The following is a 20,410-nucleotide window of genomic DNA, read 5'->3' on the forward strand; positions in this document are numbered from 1 at the left end:
CCTCAATATCTACTACTGTGGGGAAAACTGTGCATTCTTTCCTATAGTTAATAGCTAATTTATTTTATCTCACTTTAGCATTTTACGATCCTTTTCAATTTTCCAGGAATTTAGAGGCCCCTTCTGACTTTCGAACAGAGTAAGGAGGGTTTATTTCCAGGTGGCACTGGTTTTTCACCTAGGTGGTGGCAACATTGTACTAAAATAAAGAGAGCACAGGTCACCAATAGATTTCCCCCAAGTATTTAGCTGGAAAAATGAGACACAGGAGGTATGGATCAAAACAATATTAGCAAAAAAAGCAGTTACAGTATTAAAATGACCCAAATCATAATTCCTAATGACATAGTGGGCATTTCTTCACTTGATAATAACATGATTTCCACAAAATTTAGATTCACAACTCTCTGGGTAAATGTATTATTAGAAATACTGTCGACATTGGGCTTTTAGAAATCATTAAAATGTTGCTAATACCTTATCTGCAGGTGTCCTTCAAGAATACTTCTCATCCCTTTCCCTTTTCACATTCCTTAGAAAGTTAGAGTCCAGGCCTCTGATAGTGAACCCCGAGGCAGTGACTGTTTTCCTTTACAACACGTGGCTTGAATACTTGTTTTGGACTCCCTGGGGGTATGGGCCCCGCTGAGCCCTTTCCTCAAACACACCGGCTCTGTCTGCCTGATTTCTTAACCCTTTTCTTTTTTTTTCTTTTCTTTTTCTTTTCTTTCTTTTCTTTTCTTTCTTTTTTTCTTTTTTCTTTTCTTTTCTTTTTCTTTTCTTTTCTTTCTTTCTTTCTTTCTTTCTTTCTTTCTTCCTTCCTCTTTCTTCCTTCCTCTTTCTTTCTTTCTCTTTCTTTCTTTCTTTTCTTTCTGTTTCCTTCTTTTTTTCTTTCTCTTTCTTTTCTTTCTCTTTCTTTCTTTCTCTCTCTTTCTCTTTTCTTTTCTTTCTTTTTTCTTTCTCTCCTTTCTTTCTTCCTTCCTTTCTCTCTTTCTTTCTTTCTTTCTTTCTTCTTTCTTTCTTTTTTCCTTCCTTCCTTCCTTCCTCTCTCTTTTCTTTTTCTTTCTTTCTTTCTTTCTTTCTTTCTTTCTTTCTTTCTCTTCCTTCCTTCCTCCTTTTTCTTTCTTTTTTTCTCTCTTTCTTTTCTTTCTCTCTCTTTCTTTTCTTTCTCTCTTTCTCTTTTTTCTCCTTCCTTCCTTCCTTCCTTCCTTCCTTCCTTCCTTCCTTCCTTCCTTCCTTCCTTCCTTCTTTCTTTTCTTTTCTTTTCTTTTTTCTTTTCTTTCTCCTTCCTTCCTTCCTTCCTTCCTTCCTTCCTTCCTTCCTTCCTTCCTTCCTTCCTTCCTTCTCTCCCTCTCTCTTCCTCTCTTTCTTTCTTTGGATTTATTCATGAGAGAGCGAGGCAGAGCCACAGGCAGAGGGAGAGGCAGGCCCCTGCGGGGATGCGGAAGCGGGACTCGATCCCAGGACCCCGGGGTCACGCCCAGCCCCACCCCCGCCCCGGGCGCCCCTCTCTCCTTTGCGGGCCGGATCAGGGACGGACCGAGGGTGCGCTGCGGGGTGCCGGGCGCCTGCACCGTCCCGAGTCCCACTCGGCGCCCTGAGCTCCCCGGGGTGGGAGACGCAGCTTCTCGGCGAGCGGCCGGGCGGCTGCGGGCGCGGGGGGGGTGGGGGGGAGGGGGCGGGGAGGAGAGAGGGGGCGGGGAGGGGAGGGGGACGGGGACCCGGACGGGGAGGGGGACGCGGAGGGGGCGGAGGTCCCCGCGCCCTGCCGCCCGCGCCCGCTGCAGCGCCGCCGGGGCCGAGCGACCGAGGAGCCGCGCGCGCCCGCAGCCTCCAGCGTCGGCGCCGGCGGAGGGGAGCGCGGACGGACGGACGGACGGACGGACGGCGGGACGGCGGGACTGGAGGGGGCCGGGCGCGCGATGGCCCTCGGAGCGGGCCGCCCTTCCCCGCCCGGGCCCTGGCGGCGGCCGCGGATGCGCAGGTAACGGGCCCGGCGGCTGCCTCCGCACGCCGGCCTCGGGATGCTCCGCCCGGGGAGGGGGGGGGGGGACCCTCCGGCGGCCGCCCCGGGGCGCAGCTGAGGCCGAGCGTGGCCCCACGTCCCGGGCAGACGCCCCGCGGGGCCCCCGGGGCGGGAGTGGGGCCGGCGGGGGGCGCCCCAGGGGCGGGGGGGGGGACGCGGGCCCGCGGCGTGCAGTCGGGCCGGGAGGGGTGTCGCGGCGGAGCGCGGCCGGGACGGGGCCCGGGGCCCGGGGCCCGGGGCTCCCCGGCGGGCTGCTCGGAGGAGGGGGCGGCGGCAAGGCGGAGAGGCGAGCGGGGACGCACACCGGGGCCGCTTGGGCGCCCCGCCGCGGCGGCCCGAGTCCCGGCGAGCCCCCGCCCCCGCCGCGTCCCCGTCCCCGTCCCCGTCCCCGTCCCCGTCCCCGCCCGGGGCTTCTGCGCAGGTGGCCGCCGGACCACAGGGGCCTCCGAGACGCAGCCCTGGCCTCCGCGGGCCCCCAGGCCTGGGGTCGGCCGTGAGCTGAGCTACAGCTGACGGCTCCGAGCGGCGGGGAAGCCAGCAGGGTTCGTCTGCTGCTCCCCCCTGTCCCCTCCCGAAGCCCGGAGGAGGGAGGAGGGTACCTGGCCTGCCTGCCCAACAGGTAGTTCCCTCAAAGAGGACTGGGCGGGGGGGGGGGGGGCGGGGGGGGACAAGCCCTCCAAAGGCAAACGCAGAAACCGCAGAAGGTCACCTCGTTACTTGAAGAGACTATTGCGCGCATTGAAAAACTTTTTAGGGTTTCCCTCTGATCTCGTTGGTGACCCCATAAACTTTAGAAGTTTCAAGGTGTCTGTGAAATGTAGGGAGGCGATTTGGGAGGCCCCCGTTTGCAGAGGGGCCGCAGAGTTACCCCAAAGCAGGTGTGTGTGTGTGTGTGTGTGAGAGAGAGAGAGACTTTGGGCAGCTTCTTTACCTTGAAAATGAAATGTGGAGCCGCAGGCAGACGTGTGCTGCCCTGGTGTGATGCAACCTCGCCTGTGATAGGCCAGATACCTCCGATTCCCCCCACCGGGTGCTGGGGCACATCAGTCTTAAGTGTCAGATGAGCAGTTATCCAGGGCTCACGATTCCTCTGTCTTTGTGCTGCAGATGTCCGGACTGCAAGCCTGCACTGTGCTGAGAGGGAGATGACTTGAGAGGCCAGCTTTTGATCTCCACAACAATGTCTATGAACAGTTCCAAACAGCCAGTGTCTCCTGCAGCTGGGCTCCTTTCAAATACAACTTGCCAGACGGAAAACCGGCTTTCGGTATTTTTTTCAGTAATCTTCATGACAGTGGGAATCTTGTCAAACAGCCTTGCCATTGCTATTCTCATGAAGGCTTATCAGAGATTTAGACAGAAGTCCAAGGCATCGTTTCTGCTTTTGGCCAGTGCCCTGGTAATCACAGACTTCTTTGGCCACCTCATCAATGGAGCTATAGCAGTCTTTGTGTACGCTTCCGATAAAGACTGGATCCGCTTTGACCAGTCGAACATCCTTTGCAGTATCTTTGGTATCTGCATGGTGTTCTCCGGTCTGTGCCCACTTTTTCTAGGCAGTGTGATGGCCATTGAGCGCTGTATCGGAGTCACCAAACCAATATTTCATTCTACGAAAATTACATCCAAACATGTGAAAATGATGTTGAGTGGAGTGTGCTTGTTTGCCATTTTCATAGCTTTGCTACCCATCCTTGGGCATCGAAACTATAAAATTCAAGCATCGAGGACCTGGTGTTTCTACAAAACAGAACACATCAAAGACTGGGAAGATAGGTTTTACCTTCTGCTCTTTTCTTTTCTGGGGCTCTTAGCCCTTGGCGTTTCATTCTTGTGCAATGCCATCACAGGAATCACACTTTTAAGAGTCAAATTTAAAAGTCAGCAGCACAGACAAGGCAGGTCTCATCATTTTGAAATGGTCATCCAGCTCCTGGCTATAATGTGTGTCTCCTGCATTTGCTGGAGTCCATTTCTGGTAAGAGCCTAACATTTTGACAATTTCTGCTTTCTTCCATTTTTTTCCATGTGTAATACAAGGTTTGTTGTCTTTTTCAAAGTTGTTGGTCTTGATGGGCAACACTATTCAATCTTTTAAATACTGGAGTTTATTCCTACTCAGGACTTACTTCGGCACCCGGCTCTGGCTCAGGATTAAGCTGTCTATGGTACCCATGGTATGATTTTCCAACACTCCTACTTGTGAAATGAAAGAGGACCTGGTGTTTCTACAAAACAGAACACATCAAAGACTGGGAAGATAGGTTTGAAAGAAATGTCTTGCTTAACAATTCTAACTATAGCATAACCTGCTTGCAGAAGAGGATAAGGTGATTTTAATAGAGCAACATAGTTTTAATATGCTCAATAGAATTAGTTTCTAAAATGTGAAAAAAAAACCCGACCAACTATAAATATAGTATTGGAATGGGCTCAACTAAGTCTTGGTAGAAAGTCTATGTGAAAAGGCATATTAGCTACTGGGTTTTTCTAAACGCACAATGCTGGGTCTTGGCTTGCAAAGGGAGGTGATGAGTTGAGATAGTTGGATAGTTGAGGTGAATTCTATGGATAGGTTAGGTGAAGAAGTCACTAGTTCACCAACCCAAGAACAATGCCAATACTTCAAGGAGAGGTATGATTGGTAGGAAAACCTTCCTTTTTCATCCCATTTCTTTAAAAAAAAAATTTTTTTTTTTGACGTAGCCAGTAGCTCTGTTTGACAGCATGTTATTTTTATTGGGAAATGAAAGCTAAGGTTAAGGAATTAACAACAAACATAAGTCATTTATATTATCTTCTAGGTAGAAGACAAAATATTTATGATTTTTTTAAGTATGGCCTTAACTCCCTTCATCATTTTACTTTATGATGGAAAGAGTGACAACATGCCATGAAAGAGAGAAAGAATCCTCTATACACAACTAGTGGTGGCAGTAAAGATTATTTTCATTCCTTCTTCTGTACCAGTGAAGAAATGGGATAGACATAGTAATACAGGGGATCCACAGGTAAAGGTGAGGCAAAGTGGGGAGACAGAGGTAGATGGAACCCAGAGGTTGTGATCATACCTTGCCTGGTAGTATGAAGGTGCTTGCGACTGATGCAGTTTTCCTAGACCCTCCAGCAGAGCCACTGTCCAAAAACTGTTGCCAGTGGAGTTTTATTTATTTATATATTTACTTATTTTAAAGATTTTATTTATTTATTTGAGAAAAAGAGAGTGGGAAAGTATAAGCAGGGGGCACAGCAGAGGGAGAAGGAGAAGCACGCTTCCCGCTAAGCAGGGAGCCTGATGTGGGGCTCGATCCCAGGATCCTAGGATCACGACCTGAGCTGGAGGCAGATGCTTAACAGACTGAGCCACCCAGGTGCCCCACCAGTGGAGTTTTTTTTTTTTTTTCACCAGTGGAGTTTTAATAAACAATCCTGATGATCCTGATGCATAAGGAAGTTGTGAGAGCCGCTGTTGCAGACAAATCCTGTGACAGCTGATTTTATTCTCCAAAAGGGTTTCTACTTTTTGAATATTTTCTTTATTCATATTATGTTCTCACAATTTGAATTTAGCTTCTGGAATTGTTAAATCATTTAAATATTTCTTCCTGATATTCTGGAATTGGTCCTAGGAACCCAACCACAGGGAAGCCAGGTTGGGTCTGTCAATGGCAAGTCAACATTTTGAGGCCTGCCTGTCATTTTAGGAGGCCTTAGGTGTAACCAAGCAGAGATCTGATCTGTGTTCATTGTCTGGTTATTTGAATCTGAGTAGCAGAGAACAATTCTATCAATACTTAGGAGTCACTTCAGCATTCATTCTTGAAGAGTTTAATTTATGCCACTCAACAGAGGCAATTCCCTTTGAACGATCCTTTTTTTCCCCCTTAAACATTGAAATAATCTAGCTTTTCAAAATAAAAAGTGACCGTGAGTAGCCCAGAAATCAACTGGGGGTTAGAAAGAGAAGATGAAGAAGGTGAGAAAAATGGAGACAGTAGGCCTGGAGAGAGCCTGAAATCAATGGAATAGTGAGAGGAGAGACAAGTGGTCTGGACAACTGAGGTAATCACTGGTGCTTTCTTTGGTTTACGCTTGTTCTCAGTCACCTTTAAAATTCTGCTTCATTCTAGCTTTTGATTGAGAAATAGGAGTGATAGGTTAACTGCTGTGAGACTGTGGAAGGTAGCAAGATTCCATGCTCATCATGGATATTTTGAATTTATGTTTTTCTCTTCCTGAGTTTTTGGTTTCCTTCTCTGTTAAAGTAGATATTACAGTTTAATCCATATTTTGAACATATTTCTGTTGGAGACATAATTTTGTTTTTGTGAAACATTTTCTGAGTTCTATGTTCTATTTATGAATTATCAACACACCTATTACACCAGTGTATCAATCCTTCTAAAATGCTTTTTAGTGTGAGAATTATTTCTGTGTTCGATGCTCAGTTGATACACCACAGATACTTCTTGACGGGTGATATTTTATTGGAAGCATTCTTTGCATTCCTGGTTTCTCTTGTGGACGCTTGGGTCTTCATAGCAAATTCTGACTAAAGGATTTACGGCTTTTGTGGTCCAGACACATGTGCCTTTGACATTAGGTTAAGGCCGTCAGACAGCTCTAAATGGAACCCCTGTAAAGAAACTCAGGTTTGGGAATGCTGAATAACATCAAGCACTAGCATCTCATTTGAAACATGTCTCTTTTCCCCATTAAATGCTTAGGAAAAATTGCATAGATGTTAATGACTGAGCCATCACTCTCCACCTTATATTTTAAAAACTTCTTAGTTTTTAAACTATTTTAAACTTGATTTTAGCCTCTGAAATCAAGCTTCTGGATCCCCATAGTTGTACTATAACGCTGACAGCTTCTCCCAGTGCCCTACTTTACATTATGTATTTTCTTTCTATGATTGATGAGTATGAATTGTTGGATTTGTAACTTGGATGAACATCTGTGCACACTTTTGACATGTTATCACTGTCATTTTCAAGCCTCAAACTGGAACACAGTTACAGGTGCACACACACGAAAGGTAGCAGGTGAATAATGCAGATGATAGTGGTTGTGCTTGGTGGGATTTATTGTATCAAAACTTATCAATCATGGCATAATTTCTGAAATTATTTAAATTTGTAGCTGATGACAAAGGGAATATTTTATGAATTTCAATGATTGAACCAATACAAAACCAATACAAAAGGGAAGATGATCATGTTGTTTGAGTTTTCATCTGTCTTTTTAATAGACTCTTTTTTCTTGATTAGTTTTAGGTTTACAGGGAAATGAGCGGCAAGCACGGAGTTCACGTTATGCCCTCTCATGTTCCCTCCGACGCCTTCATTAACCCTTATCACTTGTCACAATTCATGACCCAATACCAAATCATTCTTATTGACTAAGGTCTGTCATGTTTTACCATAGCGTTGTATGTTGTATGAGCTTTGATAAATGTATATTTGACATGTGTCCATCATTGCAGTATCATACAGAATAATTTCATTGCTCTAAAAATCCCCTGTGGTGGATTTTTAATTTTTTTTAATTTTTAAGATTTAATGTGTTATTTTTCCAAAGGAGGGAATGTATGTTTTCAGGAATTAAGATTTTGAAGAGTAGTACAAATCTACTAGTTTAAGCTATAGCTCATTAAAATGTTAAAACTTAAACTTTTACAGTATCTGGATTTTTATAGTTTTAAACATGGTGAACACATATAAGTTCATTTAATTATAGTCCTAACTGAAAAATAAGGGAAACTACAATGGGCACTTTTTAGTTGACAATTTCATTTAGCAACAAATTAGTACAAAAATCTTTAAGAGTCAAATGACAATTATAAAATTGTCTTCCCTGTATCCTAGGTGAATCACTGTTCCTTAATAAATAAATCTCAAAGACATTCTTTTGATGTTTCTAGGGTGAGAGGAAAAAATAACCTATTTACCAGCCTTTCAAGTAACATTTTCTTAATATCATTTTTGTCTTCATATAAGTAACGATTCTTTTTAATGTTCCGTTTCTAGAATACGTAAGCCTGAAAGGAACTTATTATTATTGCTATTCTTATTTCATCAGTTTGGCAGAGCAATAAATACTTTTCGACTGGTTGACTGTAACTTAGGTAGTATGAATGCCCAAAGATTGCAAATGATTGACCAGAATGTGGATTCTCAGTTTTGTAGGTAAGAGTTAATTAAGCAATTACTGAAACCCAAATGGTAATTTTTAATCTGTTCCCTAAGTCAGCAACTGTAGACACTATTAAACTTCAGCAATCTTTTACCAGAAGGACAGACATTTGTTTACTTTCCCTTCAGGGATAAAGGATTATTTTGATTTGGGAAAAGAGGAGCAAGTATATGAAAAGTAAATAGATTTCTTAGGTAGGTAAGTTTACCCCAGAAAAGTGTTCTCCTGCGTATATAAAGTTTGCACTTGATTTCTTAAAGATTTTTCACTCTTATGCTAGTGCTTCTAGCCAGTGTAGTTAAACATTTAGTCACTAAGATGTTTGTCAGCGATAAATAAAAACAGTTGGGTAGCTGATTGAAGTTTGACTGAATTACTAAAGGTATTGGCATCATAATGAACCAGGTCTCAGAGGGCTTATGGCAAATGATGGGTGAGCTTTGCTCTCAGGGGAATTACCCTCAGCCAAAGGAAGCTGCTTTGACCATGGTGCTTGCTGCCTTTCTTTGGTCACTGGGTGTGTGGTGATGGGTGGCTGTGGAGATACAAAGCCCTTGCCCCATTGCCTCGTTTGGAACATTTCTGAAGGGTCGTCCATGCTTCCGAGCTTGCTGAGGCCTTGCAACTGCACTCAGCCCTGCTCCTCCCTTTGCCAAGTCCTGCTTCCCTCACCACCTCACACTCCCCCAGAACACTCCCTGCACGTAGATGTCTGTCTCCAAGTCTCTTTTCTTGCAGAGTCCAGCTTAGGGCAGTCTTTCAGAAGTCCAGTTGTTCCTGCATTATCAAAATATAAAGTATGTTGCAGATAGGTTTACAGTGCGACTTGACTAATATATTGAGCTATGCATAGGCCTTTGGAGTTGAGTTCCTTCGAGTTTATTTTCTCACTTCATGAAAGTGTATAAGATTGGTCCAGCAGAGGTCAATCAACTAAAAAAGACATTGCTAAGTTGAGAATTTTCGTAAAAATCTGTTGCTTTAGATGTGTACAGTGGTGTGGAATACTTTTGGTATTTTAAGTTAATTTACTCTTGGCCAAACATGATTTCCTGTTTTTAAGGAGAAAGAGTTATAAAAATGCCCAGAGATACCATAGACATTGGGAGGGCACTTAAAAACATTTGCTTGAGTGATTCAAGAGTAAATGAATCAGAAACATGTGGATTAGATTTATACCCTCTTGGATATAAAAATCTTCTGGCTTAATGTGTCTTGGGGTTTTTATTAAGCTCCAAAAACATTTAAAGAACAATTCAAGATGTTAATGTGCCCAGAATCTCTCTAGGTTGCCAGTTTTAACGTTGTTTAGTCTTTTCCTTACAGGAGGTTCACAAAATACCTTCCATTTATATCTGCTTCGGAAAGCATTTATAGCCACACCGAATTTTACCTGGTATATCAATGGCATTTTTCTCTATTTACAGAAGACTTCACCCAATAGGAGAAAAACTGTCTGTTGATGGTTGCAAATATTGCTTTTTCGGGGCTTGTGTAAATTAGTCATTCTGTCTATCTTCTGTCCTGAGTGTAAGGATGGTAATGCCACAGAGGAGTCGATGCAGTTGTGGCTTCATCCAGACAGGGAGGTTGTTTTTCTCACTCCTCCTTAGCTAATGAATCCTTAAAAAAAATTCAGATGGTGGAATGCCAAAATGGGGTGGCTGTGGTGTGATGGTGAAAGAGACAGAGACAATTGGATTGCATAAAAGGATTTATTTTAGCTTTTTTGTGCACAGTTTCAAATCAAGCCGTCTCTTAAGATACTGTGGTTATGCAAGTACAGGCAGGAGGGATAGGGTCCCATCCCTACCACCTCTTGGCTGTGACATGGGGCTACTCTAAGCCAACTTTGTATGTCTGTGACCTCATTATAATAATACTACATAGAAGTACTATCAGAAAAAATGATATCACCTCCCTACCTCTCCTATCTCTCCTCCTACGGTGGCTGGCCCGGATTAAGTCTGAAATCCAAAAATCCTCCAAAAGTCTATTGCTTTTACTGCCACCCACCATCTCAATTAGAAAAAAAAATTATCTGTGTTTAGGTCAGGCGTTTTCCATGTTTTCCTCTATTAAGGAGGTTTGGTTGTAGTGGAAAGGAGCAGAGGGAGCGCACAGCTTCAGAAAACTTTTCTTGGACATTCCCACCTGAAGTTTCGCGTTACCTTTCCTTACTTCACTGTCTCACTGGAAGTAAAGATGTTGCCTCCTGATCTTTCGCGTATTTTTTGAATTCAAATACTCTAATAATTTGTAATTATAATAACTTGTAAGGTATTAATTTATAAATTATTGGGATCGAGTTAAAATTAGCCCCAGATTATCGAGACTGTTACGTAAAAGGCACTATGCTTGTGCTGTGAGTAGTTCCAGGGAGTAAGAGGAAAAAGAGCTTGCAGCTTCGTAGAAATAAAGTTATCCTGCTGAGAGTTAAGAAAAGTCCTGTTTCTTCCACTTCCTGGCTATGTGACCTTAACCACTCTGTGCCTGTTTCCTCCTATGGGAGATAGGTATTGAAATGCTTCCTTGGGTTGTTGTGGGGACTAAATAAATTAATAAATGTAAATTAACATAGTGTCGTATGCTTCAGTTATTATACTGTTATTGTTATTGTTGCTGTTACTATTAAACACTACTGCTGCCAGACAATAACTTTGTCAATGAGACAATTGAAGGCACTTTTTAATTAGTTGTTAAATGAACGATGAATGCTACAGTATGTGGCTGTCCCTTGTGATTTGGTGGCCCACAAGTAATTATTTGTTTATACGTTTGACAGATATTTATTGAGCATCCTACCTGTTGTGCCAGGCAGTATTTTAGTTACTACAGTAACAATATCTATGATTTAACCGTTCACAGTATCTTTGCTGTAGGCAGCGATACTCATAGAAGATGAGAAGAGAGGGCATGTGTAGGACATTGAAATATGAAGATATTTGATTATATTTCCTGTTATAGCAGAATAACAGGTATTCTGTTGCGAATATATGTAGATGAGATTATTTTTGATAACATAGAAGTGAAAAATTTCTATAGTACATCATTTAGGAGGAAAAAGTACTGGAAGTAAATGTGATCCTAACTGAAGTGATGTAAATTGTAAAAACCAAGGAGAGAAGAAATAATAATGTATATAATTCCTAGAGGTATAAAAATGTACAAGTAAGAACTTTAGTGTTTGGGACAGACTTTGATAATGTCAGGACACAGCAGGTTGTAATAAATTAATATTAAAAGCTAGAAGAATTTTCAAGTAATGACACATGAGTAGCAGGAAAATTAAATCAGATAGTAATAATTTAATGATTCAAATCAGTCTTTTCTACTATCCAATGATAAGAAAAGTGACTCAAGATAGAAAATAGGAATACATGTAGGTGAAATGAAGCATTACAAAAAATCACCAGGTCTTTGCAAGAATTTGCATTAATAAAGTGTTGGAAACAACTGAAAATAGAAAAAAAAAAAACAATTACTAGGAAATTTAATACTAGAAATGAAGAAAATAAAAAAAATCTACTTATGCTTTAATGCACTTGTTAATTTACTCATTGATTTGCTCATTTGGCAGACTTCTGCTGAGCAGAACGTTGGGTGTCTCTCTCTCGGTGGACCTGAAGCAGGGACAGACTTGGCCTGGGAAAATATTTCTGAGGCACATACTCTAGGAATCATCTTTCTAACTTCTTCATTTGATCCGTGGTTTTTGCACTCTGTTCTTCAATAACTCATACTTTTCCTTCTCTTTCCAGTTTTCTTTTAAATTTAAATTTTTAAAATTTTCATTTTGAAACAGAGAAAGGGAGAAGGACAGAGGGAGAGGGGGAGAGAGAGAATCTTAAGCAGGCTTCATGCGCAGGGCTCCATCCCACAACCCTGAGATCATAACCTGAGTCTAAATCAAAAGTGGATGCTTAACTGACTGAGACACCCAGGTGCCCCCCCTTTCCACTTTTTAAAAAAAACTTTTATTTATTTATTCAGCAGAGACACAGAGAGAGGCAGAGACACAGGCAGAGGGAGAAGCAGGCTCCCTGTGGGGAGCCCAATACAGGACTTGATCCTTGATCTCCAGGATCACCCCCTGAGCTGCAGGCAGACCTCAACCACTGAGCTACCCAGGGTGCCCCTCTTTCCACTTTTAATGTGGGATAAAATTAACTTTGCATTTTCCTGGCCTTGTCTGGGAGCAGGGCAAAGGGTTAATTGCTGGATTCATTGCTTTAGTAAATAGTGGAGGAACGTGGGCCCAAAGGTGCATTAGCACCCAGGCCCGGCTGGGAGACAGAATGCAGGAGTCGGGAAGAGGAGCAGGGACAAGGAAGGAAGGAAGTGGAGGACCGGGAAGCTGGGGGTGGGACTGGCAAGTGAGCAGAGGTGCCCGGGTCCCAGGAACTGCCCTGGGGAGGAAAGGCTCTTTCTATGTCCACGGGTGTCTTTTCCTTATTGAGGAGTATTACATTTTGTCTATCATATCCTCTCAAGCTACTTTAAAAAAGGCAAAGAAGACTTTATTGTAAAAAAAGATGCAGTACACTACAAATTAAAATTCAGAAAAAGATCTTCCAAATCCCTCTCTCTAGAGATTACAGCTATTAGGATTCCGAGCACATACTTTTACTCATCTGTTGGGGAAAATATAATGGTTTAATTTCTTTGACTAACAGGATAAACTTTCTTTTTCTTGTGTAATTGGGCATTATCTTTTGTGTGAATATGTAGGTTTCTGTAAATGATTTTCAAGAACTCTTTGGATAATGAAGAACAGATAATGCTAATATATAAAAATGATAAAATCAGTTGTTATGAAAGTAGTTGTTTTTCCATGTTTACTGTTAGCCTTTTAATTTAGTATTTTAATTTATAAAAGTAGCGAATGAATCAGTAATTTTCTTTGTGGTTACTGCTTTCAGGTTAAGAAATAATTTTCTCAGGCTGAGATGATACTGATATTCATCTTTTTTTTCTAGCACTTCTGCTTTTTCATTCTTTGTATTCATACTTTTAATACATTTATGGTTTATTTTGTTTAGTTTGCAAATTAATAATATGAATTTTCTTTTGAATGGTGAGCTAGCTGTCCCAAGATAGCTGAATGATTTTTGTCTAACTCTTTAAAATTCTACCTTTATTTTGTATGAAATTGTTAAATGTGTTCGGCTCTTTCTGGACCCTTTATTTCACCCTACTGGTCTGTCTTTGCTTTATGTACAATTAACCATCTTTACATTTTATTTACACGTGCGTTCAATTTATCAGTTACAATATAGAATGTTCCCTTTCATGACCATGATCTCCCATAATTGAAATCATTTCTTGAATAATAATTTACTTTTACTGTGATGAAATTCACATAACATAAAATTCACTATTTTAACCATTTTAAAGGGTACAATTCCATGACAGTTTCTTACATTCAGAATGTTGTGTAACCATCACCACGTTCTTGTCTAGAACATTTTCATCAACCTCAAGAGAAGCCCTGTACCCATGAAGCAATCATTCCCCCATTCCCTGTTTCCCACTCCCTGAAGCCCCTGGCAGCCACTAGTCTGTCTTTATGGATTTGCCTGTGTTGGATATTTCATATACATGGGATCTTAAAATATGTGACTTTTTGTGTTTGGCTTCTTTCACTTAACGTAATGTTTTCAAGGTCAATGCATGTAGTGGCATGTATCAGTACATCATTCTTTTTTTTGTGACCGAATAATATTCATTTCTATGGATACACCACATTTTGTTTATCCATTCATTAGTTGATGGACATTTGGGTTGTTTCCACCTTTGGCTATTGTGACTTGTGCTGCCTTGAAGAGTTGTATACAAGGCTTTGTTTCAACACTTGTTTTCAATTCTTTTGGGTACATAACTAGGAGTGAAATTTGCTGGGTCAAATGGTATTATTATGTCTAGCTTTTTGTGGTAACACCAAACTGTTTTCCAAGATGGCTACACCATTATATCCAGCAGTGTATGAGGGTTCCAATATCTCTACATTTTTGCCAAAACTTATTTTTTTTTGGAAACATTCTTTTTTTGTTTGTTTGTTTTTTATTATGGCTGTTTCAGTGGATATCCAGTGGTAGGCAGCTCGTTATAGTTTTGATTTGTATTTCCTTTCTGACTAATGATGTTGAACGTTTTTGTATTTTTGGGGAAACTATTTCGTGCATATTTTAGTGTTTAAAAAAAGTTACATGGATCTATAATTTCCTTCTTTTATTGTATCCTGTTTTTAATATTAGAATTATACTAGTTTAAAAAACAATAGGGAAATTCTGTCTCTACGTACTGGAGTAATTTAAGTAACTTTGATGTCAGCTGTTGTGTGATGACTTGGTATCATTTCAGTGTTTTTTGATAGAGTTTGAGGGTTTTTTTTCCCCTTTTTTCTTTCTTTCAAGATTTTATTTAAATCTGGGTTAGTTTACATATTGTAGTATTAGTTTCAGGGGTAGAATTTAGTGATTCATCAGTTGCATACAATACCCAGTGCTCATTACATCAAATCCACATGAGTGAAATCATATGGTGTTTTGGTGTTTGTGTTTCTCTGACTTATTTCGCTTACTATTATGCTAAGCGAAAGTTAGCATCAGTTCCGTCCACGTTATTGCAAATGGCAAGATTTCATTCTTTTTGATGGCTGAGTAATATTCTACTACATGTATAAATTATGTATATATATAAAATTATATATATTTATATATAAAATTATATATATACATATGTATATATATATGCACATCACATCTTCTTTATCCATTCATCAGTTGATGGACATTTGGGCTCTTTCCATCTTTTGGCTATTGCGGATAACACTGCTATAAACACTGGGCTGCATGTGCCTCAGGGTTTTTTTCTGATTTTTTTTTGGTTTGAGTTTTCTACTTTGTCATGAAGACAACATTGGTATCTTTTGGCATAATTTAATCAATTTCATTGAGAGTATGAATTTAGTAGCAAATTTTTGTACCAAGAATTTTTTATAACTGAAGATATTCTTATCTATTAATTTGTTTTTGTACATTATACATTTATATGTGTTTATTTTACTAATATTTTACATAATATTTATTTTTGTTTTTAAATTTGGCTTTTCAGAAGGTTTAAGAGTTTAAAAATTTCTTATATTAACTTGTAAATCTTACTGTTTTCAAATTAGTTAATTTCTTATTATCAGATTTTATAAATATGTCATGGACATTTGAAAAGAATCTATATTTTTTTAAGTGATAAAGTTCAATAAATAGATATTAAATCAGGATTATTACTTGAAGATCCTATTTTCTTAGGCAATTGTTATTATAATAATAATAACTTTGAATATTCTGGATTTTGTTATGCATTTACTATTATTGATACAGTCTAAGAAACTTTTAGTGCCATTCTTTTTTTTTTTTTTTTAAGATTTTATTTATTCATGAGAGACATAGAGAGAGGCAGAGACATAGGCAGAGGGAGAAGCAGGCTCCATGCAGGGAGCCCAACATGGGACTCGATCTCGGGTCTCCAGGATCACACCCTGGGCTGAAGGCAACGCTGAACCACTGAGCCACCCGGGCTGTCCTAGTGCCATTCTTATGAATACGTTATAGCATCATCATAGCATTCAAACAGAACAAGAATTTTTTCCCCCTGTCTCTTATGTCCCTATACCTCCTGGTTGGGCTCCAGAATTCTGACATTGAAAAGAAAATAAGGTGGTTCTTCTTATTTTCCATTCCCTATATTCTGATAGATGCTTTAGTTTTGCTGATTTAGGAATATGAAGTTAAATAAGAAGGAAGTCAATGATTGGAAGAACGCAGTTAAATTTGCAGTTTAGAAAGCAAGTTGATTCTGATTAGTCCCAGGAATTTGCTCTTGACGACCCTGGACATCAGCACCTATAACTGGCCTATCCTTCATCCAGCTCTGCCTGAGGTCTGGTTTAGAACTGCCCAAGACCTGTGTACTAGGAAGATAGTCCTGAGACTATTCCTCCAACCTAGCATGTTCTTTGGGTCTGTTGACATTACAAATGCACTTTTTGGAGAAAAGCTGGACTAGAACTGCATCTAGAAAGAAAGAACTTTGTGAATGCCTTCTTACTCCTCATTTCCTACCGTGAAAGCTTATTTCCAAATTGCAACACAAAAGTAGCAACAGACATTCTTTATCATTACGTAGTGCATGGAGAATTCGTTTTTGATGTAGTTTAATCTTTATGTGCTTCTATAACTACATATTTTTGCAACTGACAATTCCAATATTTCTCTTGTACATTATTTCTGAATAAAAAAATCTACCTAATGTATCCAAGAATTTTTAAAAATCCCAGAGTTTTTATAAACTTTGATAGCATGAGGTGGTTTTGAAACAATTGTAGGTTGTGTGGTGATTCTTTTCTCTACCGAAAGTCCAAAGACAGCTAAGGCAGACTCTTTCTTATTTCAAAGGAATATAAAGAATTGCTGGGGAAAAAAAGAGAGAAAATACATACCTAGCAGTTCTAAATGAGATCTTTGGTTTTTTTAGTTCATCCCTCAAAGTTTATATAGCAGGCTGGTCTATGGATATGGGTGCTGAAGTCAGTTTGCTAAATGCTCTCCTGGATGGTGGCAAATCCGGCAGTCTGTCTAGGAATAATTTCCTCTGTGTGCTATTGACCTTCTACTAATTGCATGCTTTAAGTTTATCTGTATAAGCTAAATGGCAGTAATACAAAGCCATTCTGCTTATTTAGATAGTTTTAGATCGATGTGGATTTCCACATGGTCGATTTAGCACGCCATGTATACTTGGCTGTAAAGATGAATGGCTATTGGCGCCCTTGTCTCTAATACCTACCTTGCGTGTGAATTGACATTAAGATGTAGCCACAGTGTTAGTGCTATCCTTCTCTTGAATTTCTTGGTTTGTTTATATGGTTGCTAAAATCGCAAGTTCAAATCAGTTAAGCTCACCCAGAGATTATTTACCTGCTAAACAATATAAAGAGACAGTCAAGCAATCAATTAAAAATCACGCATCACCATGATTTTTGAGTGATGCCCTGTATATTCAGGTACTGAGCAAAATAATAGAACCCAAAGAGTCCTGAGGAATTTCTGTTATCCTCCTCCTCTACTCCCATCTCAAGTCAGGCCGAAATACTAAACAATGTTTTAGCTTGAAAAATGGAGATCTCTATTTTGGAATTAACTTCATTTTCCCTGTCTACTGAAGGCTACTCTTTGTGGTGGGTGGAGGGAGAAACACAGCTTTAGGCATTCCTCCTCAGTGACCCACCCAGCCTGAAGAGGGGAAGGAGGGGTGAATGTGCTGTGGCTTTCATAATAGGTAAATACTTTCATTAAATAATGTTTATAATCAGAGTCAGAATTCTCACATATGAATGCTGATTGAGTAACCTGAATATTTTTCATTTCAAACTTGCTTGAAGAAAGGCTGTTTCATAAATAAAATGCCAAAGTTATATAGTTTAGCCTGAAGTGTAGTCAATGTGTATATGCCTGGTGGCTAAAAATCATCTCTGTAAGAATATGTTACTATAGTACATTATGCTGATTCAAGTCAGATTTCTTTTTATTAGAGGAATTATAATTCTGAAATCCTTTATTTTGTTTACATTTGTAATAATTTTCTCCATAAAACCTGTTCTGATTATTCTAGTCCATTTATCTCTCTATGGATAAAATATAATATCTAATTCTATATAATAATAAAATTCACACTGTTTGTTTTGTGATTGTCTAATCTCTTAAATAGATAGGGAGCTCTTTAGTGACAGAGTCAATGTCATATGTTTCTGCTCTGTTTCTTATAATGTCTGGTATACTTCTTGGAAGGGTTCAAGGAAAATGCAGCTCATCTTTAGAATTCTTTAATCATAAATGAAATTAGTGATGAAACAACATCTTTATAGCTATGGTTATTAAATACATATGAATGTCACATAAGGATTTTATTTTTTAAGTGTAATTTTTTGAAAAAAAGTAAGTTTTTGAAATACAGCTATAAAACTAATAGTGATGATCATTTTAAATGTAAAGTTCATTCTTGCTTAGAAATTTTGTTTTGTAGTGTAAGGATTAATTAACTTGAAAATTTCATCTATAACTCCTACCACATGCCAGACATAATGCTCTCAGCATTCTCTATGCTCTCAGCATTCAATATTAACCCATTGAATCCTTATTATCCTTTCGGTTGTATTTTTTCTCAGACATGACTCTGCATGTGCAGTGGGTTTGCCCAAAGGATGCAATCATAGAGGGCTTGCTGTACTTGCATTTAGCATCAAGAGCAGTTACACAACTTCTTGGTCATGCATTGTAACTGAAATTTTAGTTAAAATTAAAGTGTCTTCAGATTTAAGTTAAGATTCATGAGAAAGAGCTCTCATAGGAAGACAGTTCAAAGACAATGGGCTGATTGGGATTTGTGGAGAAAGATGAGCATGATTAAAGGAGGATTGTTTTTGTACTCTTATTATTGTTCTGACACAAGCCTGATTGAAAGTAAATCTTTGAACAAATTTGCTAAAAAGGCTGCCTTCAAAAACAATTTTTTTTTTCTTCTCTTCTCCCTTCTAGAGCATTGACAGTCTCCTTAGTCTCCTACCTCCCCCTGTCTCCAGCATAGAGGGGTTCTAATTTATCTGTGTAAATTTAAAATTACAAGCTGAAACAAATATGGCAGCTTTTTAAGTTGCTATTTTTTTAAGATTTTTAAAAATTTATTGATTAGAGACAGACAGAGAGACAGAGGCAGAGACACAGCCAGAGGGAGAAGCAGGCTCCATGCAGGGAGCCCTATGTGGGACTCGATCCTGTGTCTCCAGGATCATGCCCTGGGCTGAAGGCGGCGCTAAACCTCTAAGACACCGGGGCTGCCCTTAAGTTGCTATTGAGTATTAAAAATAACCTGGATTTTGGCAGAACCTTTTTACTCTTTGAGAAGTGTTCTTTTTCTTCTCTTCTGTCATTGAAAGGTTAAAGCCTCTTCCAGGAGAGAGGTCTTTGCTGAATGTTTGAGGGACCAGTGAGGCTTTGATTAAAACCAGAGGGTGCCATGAGGATTACAACAAAACAAACTTTTATGTTGAAAATATGTTCGTCTTTCACTGAACAGCCTGTTTATTCCAAATGTCTTGCAAAATCTGATGGTTTGGGTATCAGGACACTACTCTTTGCAGCCATACCCAGGCATGTTTGTAGTTGGTGGATGCCATAGTTCCTAATCTATAAATATAACATGTTTAGAAATGCTCGTTGATTTATTCAGTATATATTTTTCTTAGTGCCTTCCAAGTGTCAGACACTGTTCTGGGTGCTAGGCTATGATGCTGGACAAGACAGGCAATATTCCCTCTCTTATGAATGTTACATTCCTTTACAGTGGTGGTTGCGAAGGCCTAGGGGCTCCTTGGAGAGACAGAGAGGGAGATAATAAGTAAAGAAATTAATGGGATGATTTCAAGTGGTGAGTCCTGTCACTGAGGGTGGGGCTAGGACTCTTAGATTGGATGGTCAAGGAAGGCCTCATTATGAGGTTAGCCTTGGGTGACAAAAAGGAGGCAGCCATGGGGAGATATGTGGGCAGAGTGGTCAGGTGAGGGAACAGCCAGCACAAAAACCCAGTGGTGGGGTTGAGCTGTTATAATGAGGGACAAAACAAAGGCCATTACCTGGAGCAAGGGAGTGCTGGTGAAAGTGGTAGGATTTGAGGTTGGAGAGGGAAGTGGGGCCAGATTGTCTTACGGGTCATGGTGGCTTGGGGTTGAAATCCATTTAGAAACCTTTGGAGAGTTTCTTAATGAGGGAAAGACATGATCTGATACATGGTTTAAAAAGATCTCTTGGGCTGCCAGATAAAAGAAGGGATTGCCGTGGAGAAGAACTATAGCAGAAGGATGTTTGTTTGAAATTACATTTGATGCATGAGTAATGAATTAAGTATTTTTCTAGAATTTATATTGGGAAGTAATGCAAATAATAAATCACTATTAAATAAAAATTAGCTTGTGAGTAACAAAGGAAACACTTTCAAAGTGATTCTCCTTTAGGCTTGGAGTATAATTATAAAGGAAACATTTAATTACACCTTATCTATTCTATTTGATTAATAATTTCAGTGTATCTTCTCTGTTGGCTGAGTGAAGGGCGCTTTGATGGGCATTAGTTTGGC

General features: G+C 40.0%; 1 protein-coding gene across 2 annotated transcripts in view; it reads left to right on the top strand.

Annotated features, from left to right (window-relative positions):
* The first annotated feature begins 1,801 nt into the window (after positions 1 to 1,801).
* The window catches only part of PTGFR (prostaglandin F receptor), a 43,422-nt gene continuing 24,813 nt past the window's right edge, over positions 1,802 to 20,410 (top strand). The window contains exons 1-2 of one of the 2 annotated variants that reach the window (XM_072834188.1): positions 1,802 to 1,984; positions 3,134 to 4,004. In XM_072834188.1, the coding sequence (XP_072690289.1) occupies positions 3,207 to 4,004 (798 nt within the window). In that variant the 5' untranslated portion in view covers positions 1,802 to 1,984; positions 3,134 to 3,206. Of the gene's footprint in view, positions 1,985 to 2,395; positions 2,646 to 3,133; positions 4,005 to 20,410 lie in introns of those variants that run through there. The other variant, XM_072834189.1, reaches the window with a different exon arrangement.

The sequence above is a fragment of the Canis lupus genome, chromosome 8, assembly GCF_048164855.1.
Source record: "Canis lupus baileyi chromosome 8, mCanLup2.hap1, whole genome shotgun sequence".
NCBI classification, from domain to species: Eukaryota; Metazoa; Chordata; class Mammalia; order Carnivora; family Canidae; genus Canis; species Canis lupus.